This window comes from Ixodes scapularis, unplaced genomic scaffold (assembly GCF_016920785.2).
Source record: "Ixodes scapularis isolate PalLabHiFi unplaced genomic scaffold, ASM1692078v2 PGA_scaffold12__126_contigs__length_90152505, whole genome shotgun sequence".
Lineage (NCBI taxonomy): Eukaryota > Metazoa > Arthropoda > Arachnida > Ixodida > Ixodidae > Ixodes > Ixodes scapularis.
This window is the reverse complement of record NW_024609838.1, coordinates 10,936,424-10,952,338: the sequence shown is the minus strand read 5'-3', so window position 1 is coordinate 10,952,338 and position 15,915 is coordinate 10,936,424. Positions and strand designations below refer to the sequence as shown.

General features: G+C 45.7%; 3 protein-coding genes across 4 annotated transcripts in view; 2 read left to right on the top strand and 1 right to left on the bottom strand.

The window, feature by feature from the left end:
- LOC115311758 (protein Hook homolog 3) overlaps positions 1–12,891 on the top strand; it is a 29,280-nt gene extending 16,389 nt beyond the window's left edge. The window contains exons 16-22 of one of the 2 annotated variants that reach the window (XM_040211585.3): positions 1,002–1,089; positions 3,021–3,161; positions 4,503–4,693; positions 5,617–5,717; positions 6,369–6,545; positions 7,399–7,523; positions 11,967–12,891. In XM_040211585.3, the coding sequence (XP_040067519.1) occupies positions 1,002–1,089; positions 3,021–3,161; positions 4,503–4,693; positions 5,617–5,717; positions 6,369–6,545; positions 7,399–7,523; positions 11,967–11,985 (842 nt within the window). In that variant the 3' untranslated portion in view covers positions 11,986–12,891. Of the gene's footprint in view, positions 1–1,001; positions 1,090–3,020; positions 3,162–4,502; positions 4,694–5,616; positions 5,718–6,368; positions 6,546–7,398; positions 7,524–9,977; positions 11,301–11,966 lie in introns of those variants that run through there. The other variant, XM_040211586.3, reaches the window with a different exon arrangement.
- On the bottom strand, positions 12,842–14,701 carry LOC8053165 (SOSS complex subunit C homolog). The gene is made up of 4 exons (XM_029970549.4): positions 14,592–14,701; positions 14,433–14,511; positions 14,320–14,341; positions 12,842–13,097 (listed from the first exon to the last, which is right to left on the bottom strand). Exons 1-4 carry the CDS (start codon positions 14,662–14,664, stop codon positions 12,942–12,944), a joined length of 330 nt encoding a protein of 109 aa, XP_029826409.1. The 5' UTR covers positions 14,665–14,701; the 3' UTR covers positions 12,842–12,941.
- A 169-nt stretch (positions 14,702–14,870) lies between these two features.
- On the top strand, positions 14,871–15,799 carry LOC115323587 (DNA polymerase epsilon subunit 4). The gene is made up of 4 exons (XM_029983970.3): positions 14,871–15,111; positions 15,194–15,278; positions 15,357–15,398; positions 15,491–15,799. The coding sequence occupies exons 1-4, from the start codon at positions 14,962–14,964 to the stop codon at positions 15,502–15,504; spliced, it is 291 nt and encodes a 96-aa protein (XP_029839830.1). The 5' UTR covers positions 14,871–14,961; the 3' UTR covers positions 15,505–15,799.
- The last annotated feature ends 116 nt before the right edge of the window (positions 15,800–15,915 follow it).

Genomic DNA, 15,915 nt, shown 5'->3' with positions numbered 1-15,915 from the left:
ATTCGCATCCCTTATACGGTACGCGCCAGTAATACCTTCAACTTTAGCACAGGCATGAAATGCTCTAAATAAAAAATCCGGGCGATGTTCGAAAACACAAATGCTTAGAAAGCACCACTGTAGTCGAAGTAAACAAACACAACGACACGGGCGTTTCTGCTGTCTTGAGAGTGCCGCCACGACATCGCCGCACAAGTAGGTGGATCTTCCCTTCTAGTACATGCTGGGTTATCATAGCGACACACAATGAAAATTCACAGTCAAGGATAGCGCTTTTACGCGGAACGATGAGCTTCCACCACGCCGTCTACGGCGACGATCTCCAACGACGCCATGTTTGCGGATAGAAAAAGAGCCGGCCCGCGACTGGCATGCAACGCGCGCGAACACTTCTCTTCGACCTGCGATTGGTCTGTCGTTGCGGTTGTTTCCAACCATAGAGATCATTTTCCAACGCAGCGGAGGCAACGGAGGTATGGTGAGGTATGGTTAGCAGGGACGCATGCACGTGAACGACCCGTGCGTGCGTCCCTCCGTTGCCTATGGCAACTGAAGCCTCTCTCTTCCCTTCTCCCCGCTTCTTCGAGCAATCTCCTTGCCCCGCGAGTGCCGCTTGCGGCTCGCGCCGTTATCTAGTGTTGCACAGGGAAACGTGCTCGCTCCGTCGGTCGGTCGGCGAGCTGTTCCAGAAACCGCACTATAACCGGTATTTCCCTTCGCGCGCCTGCATTTTAAGCGGTATTACATTACATGGAGTTCTATGGGAGGCGAACCGGTAGTTGAAGAAAGTAGCGTTATACCCGGTCCTGCACTATAAGCGGTTACGTTGTAAGTGGTCTATACTGTATGATTTGTGGTATAGTAACATGTTTGGATGGTGGTTCTCCGATAACTCTTGAAGGTGGAAACGAACGTTTAAATTGCATATGTTACCTATATTCACTCGGTGAATAGATTAGATAAATACTCTTCTCGTTTTCTGTGTTTGTTCCGGGTTGCAGAAAGCTCCAACGTCCAGGCAAGCGACCCAAAAGCCGTGGGAACTCTCTCAGATTCGGAGATGCTGGAGACCCTTCCACCAGAAATAAAGTAAGCTAACCGAATATCGGTCCTGATATTTTGTTTTTCGTTTGGTTTTGGAACTTTTTTTTTTGTTGCAAGTTAGGCCGTGAAAACGAGGTGAGTCACCGCCCATCCCCGAGTCATCGCCCTCCGCACATTTTGGGCAAATATCGATTTCCATAAAAACACACTGATGGCCTCCCCAAATACTTCTACGCAGACTCCGCAATTTGTGAACATTCATCCCACTCGAATGACGCAGACATGTACCTTACAGTTAGAGGACGTTTGTGACAAACTAGAACAAAGGAGGAAAAGACACTTCTCTTTGCTTACCCGATTCCTCCCCGATTTACGCGATCCCCAAGTCGTAGTACATGTTTGCGAGAGGAAAGCGACGGAGATATCAGAATGAACCTTTGTTTTGCTTACAAAATAGTTTGTTCAGACAAAAAAGAAACACAGTTGGAAAGATAACACAAGCGCTAACCCATTCAGAGATCGCGAGGTCAGCGAACGCCCCATTTCCTGGAATGTAACCGCGGAGTGTAAAATCAAAGCCCGTCTCTACCGAAGTAAGGTCACCGCGAACCCGCTACTGCTCCCGGAACACCGCGACCGCGGTTGGTAAGGTTGTGCAATGTTTGAAACAAAGCCGACGGGTAAATAAAGATTTGCTGGAACGCCGCACACAGACGCAGAGCGTCTTATTTTGAGCTTTGTGTCCGTGGTGCCGTCCGCGCCACACAGCAACAGGGTCTCAGCCCGCATTGATAGCACGCCGTGAACGGACGCACCCATGTATGCACCAAACAAGAAAATGGCGCAAGAGCCTCTTTCTTGCGATTGACAAGGAGCCCGACTTAGGCCTGACGCCAAAGTGTTTGGCAATGCGATTGCCAGCTTTCTCACTTCCCCAGCGTCGCTCTTCATTGCTTCTTTCGTCTGCTTGCTCGCTCACTCGTTGCGCCTGGTTGGTTTTTCTGTTTTTTTGTAGACCTTTTTTTCTTTTTAGCCAAGAGAACATAGCAGTGTTAGAAACATGCTTTTGTAGAACAAATGTTCATGCTGTATGCCGATCGGCGGTGTTCATCGCGCGTATGCAACCAACGGACTTTCCAATAGTAAAGCATTCTCTCGTGAGCATTTCTTGCATAAAACAATGAAACTAATTCGAGTTCTGAGTCTAATGTATCTCTTGCGCAGCCGTGCTAGATACTTGCAGAAAACTGGGCGTTTATTTAGCTTTTTCTAAACCTTTTGTGCTTACCCACGGGGACATGGCCCACCCCACTTTTTTTTTTTATGAATTTCAGGCTGCAGGCGGGTAGGCGATGGTTCGGGATATTATGGTTGTTGTAGGACAGCAGTCGTACAACTTTAATTGTACAACTTTAGTTGTAGCTTTAGTTGCGAGACACTGGTTGCAAACTTCCGGTTGTTAAACATTGTAAACAAACTGTGGCTACAGCCTTGGAGCTTCATTATGCTCTTGATATTATAAAAGCTTTTGGGAGATAACAAAAGTAGATGGTGTGTCATGAATTGAATTAACTTTGAACTTACGGTAAGAGTAATTGATATTACAAGTTATGACATTGTAATGCTACACAAAAATAAACTTGTCCCGTGGGAAAAAAACAAAAAAAACACCTTTTTTAAGGGTTACAACTCAAAATCGGAGTATTTTCCAAAAGAGTTGGGTACCTTCACCTCTTTCACATCGAAGCGAAGGAATGTTGCTATAAGGCCCAAGTTGACAAAACACTGCAGGATAGCCAGCCAATTATTTTTTTTATTTTCTTCACTCTGTTTTGTCATTGCTCCAAATAAAAATATAAGAGTTTTAGGTTAATTACTTACTGTTTCATTTTACAACAAAAAAAAAAAAAATGGTTTTCAATTTCAGATGATGAACGTTTCTCGTTGCAAGAGGGACTGTGTTTCTGCATTTTCAGGGAAAAGCTGATCCGGCTTCAGCACGAGAACAAGATGCTGAAGCTTCAGCAGAGCAAAAGTGAGGGCCAGCAGCTGACGCTGGTGAAGACGCGGCTGGAATACGCACAGTCCAATATCAACGACCTAGAGACAGAAGTCAGGTCAGTTTCCTGCGGCGGGCACCAGTATCGTGCTCTTCAGGAAGGCTTATATGTATAAAACAAAGGAGTCAGAGAGGTCCTACAGATGGTCCGAATTATGCAGAACGTGGGGTTGAGAGGCTGTTCTAGCACGACATATAATATCTTCCCCCTAAATGTAGCGGAGGGCGGTCTTGGGGTGATACCAACCCCGTAATTGTCATACGGCATCACTTATGTTGTGGTGTGTGACGCTGTCACACAATCCGTTCATGCGACACTGTGACTTCACGTTACCTAGCTACGTGACACTGAGACCTCATGTCTGTGAACATGTGACACCAAGAGGTAATGTCACGTGACTACATAACCCATAGTGGTACTAGAGTAACTGTATAGGAGAGATACACTGTAATAAGAGAAATAAGTCAACACGTCTAACCAACTCGCCCAGCAACTCATTTTGGTACAATAACTATTTAGGGTCCGCTTGCAGAGCCAGAGTGTCTTGTTCGTTTTCCTTGCGCCGCCAACTCCCGATTGGCAGAGAAGCGGTCATGTGCACCAAGGTGGATCTGACCTTCATGAGGGAAAGCGACCTTGCAAGTGCAGAGTTTTGGGCAGAGCATATTTCTCGCTTTTTGTTTGCACAATATACAACCCACACTAAAATCGAACGAACTGGAAGGTTCCTTGACCACTGAACATCATGTGTAGCCACTTGGCACATTATGAACGCATTGTTTTGTAACGTGAGCAGGCGACATGGAGGACGACCGCGTTGCTCGCGTCTGCAGTGCTCACGGAGTGATACGCGTCCTGCACATCCGGCTACCTCAGACCAGACGTTAAAGCTCAGCTACAGCTCGCGAAAGGACAGTGCTTTCGTCGGCTACTGTGTTCTACCGAGGTCTAGAGAGAAACAGGAGACATATGACGGGAAGACGACACACGCGCGGCATGTCACCGCGCTATATCTTCTCTGCTCCGCACGCCGCAGCACGCCGCTTCACAGCCACCCCATCTGCGCCTCCGGGTCTCCTGCAGAAGCACAGTCACTTCCCACAGTGCGGTTTTGGATCCAACATGGCCGCCCTGGGAGCACCATTGCGATACTCTGCTTTGCAAGCAGAGTATATACAGTTACTCTAAGTGGCACCAGCCACGTGATCGTTGCACGCTCGTGTTATGTTTTCGTTACAACTCCTCTACAAACCAGCCATTAAAACGTTCAGTTTTGAAAGATATATTCACAATAGCAGATAGCCTTTTTTTTTAAGAGGGGATTTTTCAGTGTTTCTGGGGCATTGCTGGAGCTGAAGAAGTAAAATTTCTGCCTTGCTTTCTCGTTTGCGGCTGCAGACTGCTCAACCAGCGCAACCTTCAGCTCGAGAGTCAGCTGGAGGACAGTCGGGAGGCCGCGTCGGCTGGTGAAGGGGTGGAGGCGAGGCAGCAGCTGTTCGTGGCTCAACGGCGCTGTAAGGAGCTGGAAAGTCAGCTGCGAGAACGAGAGTCAAGCCTCGAAGCCATGGCCGGTCGGCTTGCAGAGTCCTGTGAGTTCCCTTTGACATGAAACCAACTTAGACCTTTAGCCTGTAGTCTAATTTATTGAATTATTGATTGATTATTTAATTAATTGATTAGGGTGGTGCAGCAATATGACAGACATATTTCTTTGAGGAAACGCTTTACAGTGGAGCTGTTAAGGGCTAGTTTCCCCAGTTTTGTGCCAGTGGACAATGAATGTTGACACAACACTCCAGACAGCTACTGCCATCTGTGAGCGACGGCGGCAACCAGACAACCAGCTTGCCGGATGTCTGGTTGCCGTTCTCGCTCATAGATGGCGGCAACCTTTGCGGCCTTTCCACTCTGGCTTGCCGACTTGCGGCCAGCCATTATTTCATTCCCACCATAGTTCAGCTTCGCTGGTCTTCCTTCTTCACCAGAGTCGAAAGGCTGAAAGTTTTTTTTTCTTTTTTTCATTTGTTTTGCGGATAACATTTGCGTAAGGGGCAGAGATAAAGGGCCTGCCAGAGCCTGTGCCACCTCAACTTCCCAAAGGTACACCCACATAATTTGCGATTATGTGGGTTTACCCAGGGGCGGATGCAGGAATTTCCTGAGGGGGGGTTCAGCTGTTGGTCAGCGTACCCCATGTTTAGGAACCCCCTCCCCCTCTCCCTCGTTTCGCGCCCTAAATTTTACACATGCAGAAATCAAGAGGGGGCTCAGAACATCCGGACCCCCTTTCTAAATCCGCCCCTGGGTGTACCTTTGGGAAGTTTAGCCAGACCTCTTTGCTTCTGCTTAACCTCTAAATGATGTGTTTCTCTTGTTAATTTGGGGTATTTTTTTAGTTTTATGTGTTCTATCATTCCCTCAAGAATAGGAGGGTTGATATCTTCTCTTATTTGTGCTACCAGTAGTTTTGTTCTGAGGTTTGTTTTGACGCTGGCTGTTTTCTGCTCATCAGGCGAGAGGCAGGGCGAGCTCACGGAGCAGCTGGAAAAGAAGGCAGAGGAGACGAGAGTGATGGAGGAGCGCTACCAGAAGTACCTTGAGAAAGCCAAGAATGTGAGTGGGATTGGAACATTATCACTATTAACAGTTTCCAAGAACAACACCGATGCCAGGAGTGCCAAAAGCAAAAATGTTGTTTTATGCGCAGCCCCTCTTTTCAGAAAAGCCTGCGTTTGAAATTATTCATTCCCATTTTTATCGCGGTGGGCTAGGATTTTGTACACTGGTCTTTATGTAGTCAATTACTTCAATCTATGCATTAACCTAGCAAATGATCTGCAGGTATTTTAAGCTTCTCATCCCAGAAATGCAGCCTATCTCCCCCGCAACACCGAGCACGGTACCCCACATCCGCAGGGTCCAGTGCAGATCTCATTTTTGGGAGCAAACACTTCCTAGGATTTCCTAGCTCCTAGCGGACTCCCAAAACCTTGGCTTTTTTAGGTATTCCCTAGGCTTTCCATAGGTAGTAGCGATTAGTCATAGTGTGCGTCCTCTGCAGGAAAGGACACATTCGGTCCCCACTCGTGAAAAGAGTGCAAATAACCATAGATTCAGCTAGCATTGTTGCCTGTCGCTGACGTTGCCTTCGCATGGATTTTTGGCCTCCCTTGTTGCACGGTTCACGTACGCGACGCAGAGAGTTTCGTAAGTCTTTTGTGCGTGGACCCCATTTTCAAAAGACTGGGGATGCCGGGGTTTCAGGTCATCAAGACACTGGACACCCGTAACGTGTCCCCTTCCGGGGCGGAGGTGGTGGCCCTGAAGAACCAGCTTCAGGACAAGGCCAAGCAGATCTCTCAGCTTCAGCAGGAGCTGGAGATGTTCAAGGCACAGTGGGAGAAGGAGGAGCGCCTCGTCAGCACCGTCTTCTACAACTTCGTGAGTCCCTTCCGTCGAGTGCTGGAGATCCCCGTTTCCGACGTTGCATGCCACCCTTTTTCGTGACACCTTGAGCCGTGAACCCTCGAGCCGTGACACCTCGAGCCGTGACACCTCAAGCCGTGAGTACCTTTTGTGACACCTTGATGACCAAAGCATCGTCAATGCTAAAGCTACTCTTCAGCATTGACTACGCCTTGGTCATCTTGGCGATTGCAATCCTTGCCATCGGCCATCCAAAGCTTCGTCTGAAATTGAAGGAAAAGCGCGCCCCCCCCCAGAAGTGTTAGAACAGTCTGCGACGGAGTGAAACAACGTCGTCTGAGCTTCCCGGATGCCGAATTCAATGCTTGGGAGGCCTAATTTTCCAATCGTAACTGTCGCCATTGGCGTCTGCTTTGCACTAGACAACAAGATGGCGGCGCCAACAAAACAATCGGTCAGGGGAGTGTCGACACTTTGAGCAGGGTTTGTTTAGCAAATCCAGCAACTACATCACTCATGGAAATAATGCAAAAAGACGGCTTTACTCAAAGAATATTCCAAACTGTCACAGATTTTTTCAAATTCGAAATATGCGTCAGCTTTTCTCTGGGAGCATTTTCTATGTGGTCCGCAAAGCTGACCTTGCGTTCCTGTGGGTCTTGTGGACGTCGCCAAGGTGTCGCATCTCTTTCTTTGGAATTTCTCTTTGCAGGAGAGAACTTCCAAAGAAAGAGATGCATTTAGTGGGCAAAGTGGAACCGAGCTTTTGCATTTATGCAAAAGCTCGGTTCTACTTTGTTTGCACAAAACGTAAGAACGTCGTCGCCATTTCCAGTCGGCTGACGCGGCCTGTTTTCGTCTGGCGCAGGGCGCCAAGCTGCAGCAGCAGTCGGCGGAGGAGCGCATAGTGCAGATGAGCGGCGGCCAATCTTTCTTGGCGAGACAGCGGCTGGCCACAACCAAACGTCACAACATGCCGGGCGTCCAGGCAAAGTGAGAAGAAACCACACTATTTTATTCGTTTACAAAGAAGCCGCATTGCCATAAAGCGGTGGTTCTCAACCGCCTGCCTTTCGGGGTTCGGGGGAAGCGATGGGGTGAGCCCTTATATTGGGGAGGACGTGGGATAGCAGACGATCACAATAACAAAAGGTCAACTAAAGAAAACTAAATGCATGCAAGCCAACTTTGAAGCTCTGAAACATAAACTAATCAACCCCACTCATTTGGTGCACATGTAAACAGTCAACGTCAATTAAAAAAAAAAAAATTATTGCTCGATTGAGGGCTTTGGGACCCTAAGAAGGCCTGTGGGGACCCCCATTTGAGAACCACTGCCGTAGGGCATTATCGCGGATGTCGAGGAAGCGCAATATTGATGCGCATGTTTCCATTTGCAGCATATTTTTATGGTCACCGAGAGGACTAGATGTGCGGGACTCTTCTTTCGAATGCCGAACATTCAGCACGTGCTTATTGCTGCCTTTGTGCCTTGATTGCTTGTGTGCACTCGAGACTCAAGACGCCGTGGCGTTATCGATAGTAGGCAGCTCGTGCTAAAGTCTGCACAGCCAAAAGAACTCCTCGCTGTTCTTATCTTGTCGACAACTGTATGAGTTTTCACAGCTGCTTCTGTTATAGACTACACTTTATCTCTTTATACGTAGACATTAGAATTGGGTTCCTGATTTAATTAGCGAGAGCGGCTTTGGCTGGGAAATGCTGCGGAGGCCTCTGACCTTCTGGGTGCGGAGCTCACCAGATCGATGGTAGTCAGCCATGGGAAAGTTGGGTGAAACTGAAGAACACCTCTTCTCAAGCATTTCGTGTTTACAGTGAGAAGGGGCTCCTTGTTGCAATTTGTAACAATCTTCACTCGATTTCTGACAGCCATTCTTTCTGGCTGTAACGTAGAAGGCACTAACATCCAGTTTCCGCAACAACTCGTTCAGTAATTTAGGGTAAAACATGCCACTATTAAAGTGATTGAAAGTCTTTCAGGTTACCTGCATTTCGGCCGTCGGGTCGACAAGAAGCGCAATTTTTTTTTATCCGTAAGCATTCATGCTTTTATTTGAGTGAGCACCGAGAGGCAACGATCTCGGACATGGGTTCTGCAAGTTGCATATTCACGAGTCAGCTCATCCTTCGTAATGAAATAATAACAATACTACTCAAAGAGGTAGTGCAACAATTTTCAGGTCAAAAGAATGTGCGGTTTGTATTTTTTATATCGTTTTTCTAGGCACACGTGAGAAAAACCATGCCACCTTGTCGCAAAAGACTGCTATTTCGCTGCGTAATCGCGGAGGAAAAAACAAATTCTTTGCCGATCTGCAGCCACGTGTAATGCTTACGGGAACTGCGCTGAAACGTTTTCTGGGGGACACTTGGAAGCCAACAAAACCTGTCCCCCTCTGCCGCTACACTCGCCATCAGCCCCGTGGCGAATTGTCTTTTGTGTGTCGATTGCTCGCTGCAACCTTCGTTGACGCTTATCCTTTAAAAGTCAACAATCGCGGAGTGAGCGGCTGGGGGACATGAAGAGAAAACCCAAAGGGAAACCACGTGATCCCCCAGAGTACGTTACTCAAAGGACGACGCGAGAGTTGAGAGGCACTTTTACCTTCGATTTGTCTCACTTTTTTTAAACTAGAGCACGTAAAAAAACATGGTTTTCTGTTCTTCGTTCCATAGGCGACACAGATTAATTCCTTAATTGACCAAAGTCCTAAAATTGTTGCACCGCCTCTCCAAGATTCATTGCAGAGTTATTTTACAGCAGTCTTTTGGTTTTCTCGCAGAGAGGACTTCTTTAGGAAACTCGCGTAAGGATTATATTTTTCTGGTCATTCTCATCATGTAGAAGGAGTGAAACCTTAGAGAAAAATTCTTTTTGGTAGATGTATACCTTGGTTTTTACATTTGTGTAGGTTTGTGCTACAGTGTCGCTTAGAAATGCCGCAACAGTACATTGGTTGCTTTCTGTTCCTGAATTGTGCGTTTGCATTTAGACATCCGTTTGAAAGCCGCGGGTCAGAGGTGCTGCAAACCTGTCGTGGTACCGGTTCACGTACGGTTGGAGTTTTTCAGTGTCGATTCCTAGGTTGTTTGGCACGAAAAGGGGCATTTTCTGTTCTTTCAATACCCATCCCAATTTTGTGGTAGAAGTTCTGCGCAAGTTTGGCCCAAAATTCAACCAGTATTGCATCCCAACATTTTTTCACATCCACGCCCAGACAAAGTTTGCGCCACCTTTACCAGAGTCCTGTTAGCATGCTATCGTTTGTTCTTGCATCCACCTATGCCTCCACGCTTGTGTGTAAAAGTACCGCATGAGCTGCATTCGCGTACTTGCAAGTAGCATGCTTAGCATCAGTGCCCGTTCATTTCGTGCTCGTTAAAATCTCCCCATCACCCGCCCCCCTTTTTTTTTTCTGCTTGCAGCGAGTTCTTTGGCTGATACTTGGGAAGCATGACACGCAACAAACCTTGCCTGCCTCCCACACCCGACAACCGTCGCACCGAAACGAAGAACGGAAACGCCTCCTTCCAAAGATTCATTGTTGCCTTGTACCGGGGCGGGTGTCTGTAAAGGAACTACAAACTTTAAAAATGTGCTGCTGAAAGCGATGGCTAGGCATAGCACACTGTCATCTCTCTTGAAGACCTATTTTACCTTTCACAGTACCCTGTTAGCATCTTCAGTTGCAACTCGGAGTCTGTGAAAAATTAAAATTAATGTTTTTACTATCTGTATTCTGTAGCTATAGTGGTGTCGAACTTGGGAAACCAAAGACGATATGCTCCGTTCATTTTTTTTATCCGCATCATGGAACTCTGGGATTCATTTCTTGCTGCCGACACACGCCGAGTCAACAGTTTATGTTTTAAGGGTGTTTCTGCAACGGAACTCAAGAAAAATTATGGTGTGGTATACATGATGAAGACGAAGTGAAGAAACAAACACGACAGGACCAAGCTGTTCTGTCGTCTTTGCTTCGTCGTTTGAGCTGTTTTCATCATGTACGAGGTGGGCCAACTCGCCCAGTTCACTACATTATTGAGCTGTGGTACTTCAAGTCGTCGTCTTTACGGGCGACCCATTTGAAGTGTCGACTTTTTGTTCACGACACCCAGTTTGTATTGTGTGCCTCGACTATTAAATTGGCGCAAGTTAAGAACGGTGCTATGAAACCCTCCCACCTTACAAAATGCGAGCGAAAAACACGACCATTGTTTTTATTTTTTATTGTGAACTTATAGTGAGAGTGGTAGGAGCAATTCGGAATGCTCCTCTTTCCTGAAATACAAATTTATGTTACACTAATTGCACAACCTTCATTGTCCTCGTTTTTCACCGGCCCGTTTTGCTAGAGCCGTTTCTTGCTGTAGATATATTCATGCTATGGGTTGGTTGTTTGTTTCACTACATTGAAGTCTGCATTGGGTGCCTGGTGTTTAGTTTCTCCCAAGTCTTCATCGAACGACTTAAAATAAAGTTTGCATACACAATGTACAGTTTGCATGTCAACGTCTGGAGAGCGCGTTTGTTGGTCAGCTGGCATGTCGTTTTGGGCACAAATGCTCAAAGGGTGCAATAAAAGAAAAGTCTGCTTATAGTATCGTTCGAAAAGTGGCGAGAAGGAAGCTCTGTAGGGGTTCTAAGATCTGCATTTTGTGAGGCTGTGCCCTGAATGTACGCAATATTTTAGACTGCTGGAAAATATTTTATTATTTTTACATTTAATAAATATGTCCGTCTTATCACCTTTTTGTCTGTGTCCAGTTTGTTCATCCAAAAGAACTGCATACCAAAGGTACTACATCTCAAATGTGGAAACGCAACAAGCACTTCAGGTTAATACAGATGGAAAAGCATTCAGCGGATATGTTCACTCTCTCGGCAACATTGAAAACTATTCACGACAGGTACCGAATTGGATGCATTGGTCGTACATATGTTTAACATAAAAAAAATGACAGCTACAAAAAACAAACGAGGACAACAAGAGAAGCACTTGTGACAGCAGTTACCTTACTACCAGCTTGCCCAGTCTAATTTTTTCATCCAGTCATGCATATGCTCTGTGGGAATAGATACGTGCAGACCTGGTTTATAAGTGTTGCAGCAATTACGACGGTAAATACGGTAGCTGTCATTTTAGTCCCCTGCAGGTCGAGACCGACAGGGCATCTCTCTCGAATGCCCAACCCTCAGCGTGCACTTGTTGCCATCCACTGTGCTTTGGCTGCGCACGCACCCTCAACCATGCAGTTTGTGTACAGCAGACACCGTTGCATCAGGTGGTGAAACTAAGAGTAACCATTGCTTGTTCCTGTGCGGCATATCAACCGCGAGATGCATCCTGCTGCATCCTACCTGTAGATGCCCTTAGCCGCCTACATTTCTAATATATGGCCTTTTTCTTCTAGGGGACGAACACACCATTGAAGCGTTGTTCGTCGCATGTTCCAAAGACGTTGCGCCACGCTGGACTCTAGTCCCAAGCAGTGTGTGAAGTATCACCTGCTCTAGTCACTCACTTCAAGATTGAACACACATTCACACCAGTCACACTTACGTAGTCTCTCATTGTCTTGCCTTGGCCACAGTGGTAATCTCACCATGCATGAAATTCATTAGAGGTAACCGGAAAAAATCGGAGCAAAAAGGATTCAGTAATTAGGTTTAGTATGAGATGTGTATTTTATGAAAATTCCCCTTTGATTACCGGAAAATAATGGCAACCTTGCCGAAATGAAACTATTTGAAAAATTAATGGCATTGCCAAAGAATTAGGGTGTGCAATCTTGTACTTTATAGCTTAACACTGCATTGGTTTTTGCTTTCTTTTTTTTCTAGCAAAAATAAGCTGTTCTATAAGCAAATCAATACAGAAAGTGACTTCACATTCCCAAATCAATGGCACCACTAGAGAAACCAGGCAACAATTGGCAATTTGGTTGCAACAGTCTTTGCTCAGAACGTCACTAAACACCATCTTGCTGAACTGTCGCTCTCACTTTCATTATCTCGCCTACTATAGGCTCGCTCGCACAGTTGCGTTTGACATCGTTAAGACTGTTTGCTTTGAGCTGTTGCTATGGTGAACCTTACGACGAGCCAATGGGGAAGCACTGTGCTGTACAACGCAAATGTGAACCCCCGTTTACACTATGATGCATGGGTTGTAGCCTTTGTGCCAAACAACCGGGGAGGAATTTCTGCACATCACTGAAGCTTTTAATTAATTACATACATCAAACTGTATAGTGACAGTCACACAATGTGTGCATTTGTACAACTGTTTCATGCTGTACTGTTGGCTTTGTTTATTAAACGTTTGCCAGCAGACCACATTTGGTTGTGGACTGTCCGTGTGTGTGTGTGCGTTTGTGGAACTTCCGTCACGTCTTGTCAAACCGAGGTAAGACGGGTAATATGAGATTGCCGAAGGAAGAGTCCTGCGGAATGAAAAATCCCACGGAAGTGGAGTGGGCATGTTGAAGCGCCGTCCTCTGCGACGTTGTCAAGGCGTGGGCGTCCGTAGTGTTTGGTGCTGGCTGGAAAAAAAAAATGAATTGTAAGGAAATTGTGTTAAAGCACAATTATATGAAAATTTAGATTGATGTGGCAGTGTCTGCCATTCTATCTGATGTAAGCACTTCTCAACGTCGACTTGTATAAGGTGTGATCAAAAAGTTCCGAAACTGATTTTGTAGCGCAAAAAATGACGGCAGCGCAGTGATGCGTGCGCAGCAGTCAAAGCAATTGACCTTTGTGTCTCGTTATACCAAAGGGCATCACCCTGTGAACATTTCGAGCTGTGCTACACAAGTACTTGTGATCACGTGCACGGGCATGGATGCAATTTCACCAGAGACTGCACACCAGAGTGAGAGCGAACATCATTTCCGAGTCAAACTCGGCAAATATAAAACAGACCTTTGAAATGATTCAGCAAGCTTGTATCAAAAAGCAGTGAATTTTGCTAGGTGTTTTAAGTGGCACTTACACTTCAGGAACGGCAGAACATCGCTGGAAGACAAATAGAGCGACCTTATCCAACCTCTCGACTTCAGTGACGTTTTGAGGCGTAAATGCCACTGAAAACACTGCACATCTTACTGCTTTTTGACATAAGCTTTCAAAATTGTTTCAGAGGTCTCTGTTTCAGATTTGCCGTGTTTGAGGTAAAGTTGACGTTTGCTCTCACTTTGGTTTGCAGTTTATTGAGATCCCCATTATGCTCGTGCATGTGGTCAAACTGGTGTAGCGCAGTTCCAAATGTTCACAAAGCGACGCCCTTTGGTATAACGACACAGGAAGGTCCCTGCCTTCAACTGTTGCACGCGCGTCACTGTACTGCCCTCTCTTTTTACTCTACAAAACCAGTCCCGGATACTTCGAAGCAGTGTATGGTTGCTTTGAAAACTACCGTAGAGCTGAACACTGTTGGTGAATATTGAGAGAGAGAAAGAGATAAGTTCTTTATTATGGAGATGTTGGTATTCTTTAAATGACACCGGCTACTCCATAAGTGAACATTGACTTTACAACAACATTACTGTTGTGTGACAACCAATTCAGTTCCCTTTTTTTAGTTGACGTCATATGAATGCGCCTCCATGTTGGAGCTGCGATTGCACGTTTCCGAACAGTAATGATGCGTATAATCCTGTGGGTTACTGGATATCTGGAATAGCAGGACTACTAGAGACGATGAATTTCAGAGCTGTGCGTTAGATTCAGCATGATATTACTTTGTCGGCAGGTTTGACTTACCGTTGCGGGCAGTACGGCAGGGCTGCAATGTTGAAAGATTTGATTAATTGTAATATGATTAGTACTGGTACTGACTACGATAGCAAAAATCAGAACGCGATGACCAATCGAACCTGGCATTCCCCTGTCCCTGCTTGAGCAAGAGCTGTTTCTTCTGTTGGAGTTCTTCCAAGATTTTTCTGTTTTGGAGTTCTACAGAAAATAAAAAAATTCCACACTAATTATTGTTTAATTAATCTTTTAGGCGATTTCGAGACGAAAAACAGAAATACCTTGGCGAGCTGTCGGAGGCTGGAACGCCATTTTTAAAACTTTCCATCGATTGGTTTGGAAATTGGATCTCATGTTGGCCTTTAGCCATCCGTCTAGCCTTCTCTAAAAGGGCTCATTTTCTGTGCAGTGCATCTGCTTTTCTTTAAAAAACAAGACAACATTTAAGTAAGTTAAAAACTAGTTTGTGGCGTATGTTTCATAATGCTGCAATTATTTCTGCTTTAAAAGTTTAATGACATTCTTTTTCGCGACTGTCTCGATCACTGTGGTCTCGACTGTCTGGCAACGCGCACAGGAATTTGCGCGAAAGTGGGATTTACTCAAGGGATTTACTGGATTTTCGTAGGGAGTTTGCCGTAGGATTTTGAGATGGAATCAGAAAAATCAGCTCCCAACAATGCCGAAAAAGGCGAGAAATTGACCCAGTTTCCCCTCGCTCGAGTCAAGAACATAATGAAGTTGGACCCAGACGTTACCTTGGCGAGCCAGGAAGCTGTTTTTCTCGTCGCAAAAGCCACGGTGGGTTGTGCCTCTGCCCTAGGATCCCGTTCGGTTGTCTTAGTCTCGTTAATTGTGGGGGATTTAATGACTGTCATTTAAGGAATTGTTCGTGGCTACGTTGGCCAAGGAGGCCTACACGTTCACCAGGCACAGCAAAAAGAAGACCATGCAAAAGAAAGATATTGGTACGCTGACGTTTACTGACTTGATGCGAGGAGCTGTAGGGGTTTCGATATCTAACGGTGTTTTCTTGCTGTTCATAGAGGCGTCGGTGGATGCTGTTGATGCGTTCGCATTCCTTGAAGGTTCGTAGGGCAATTTTGGAACATTCGAGCGGAGGCTAACTTTGTCTCTTTCGCGATAACTTGTAATTCAACTATGAACTTTCGTTTTTCAGGTACGCTGGACTGACGTTTGTGATCTGCGAATGTGCTTTTAGAGTGTAAATAAACCAGAAGAAATGTTTATAAACAAATAACATGGTCTTTTTTTTTCTTTTTTTTTTCCCTTAAATTTTTGTTGACAAGTTTTTGAGCGCGCGAACCGCCATTGCGGGTCGGACAAAACTTGTACATTGGAGAAAAGAAGAAACTACCTTTTTGTATATCCTGGGTGTTTTTATTTTACGTAAAAGAACATTTAATATTCGCTTAAAAATGTTTCCGTTGCGAAATAAAAACATCAGCAAACTGAAGCTGAACCGAAAGTTCGTCTGCTACTAGATACTAGGCGACATTTTGAGTAAAACGACGGCGCTTTTCGCGTCCCCGAAAAATCCCAAGTCAATCGCCGCTTTTCGCTGAATCATCGGGAAGAACAGCC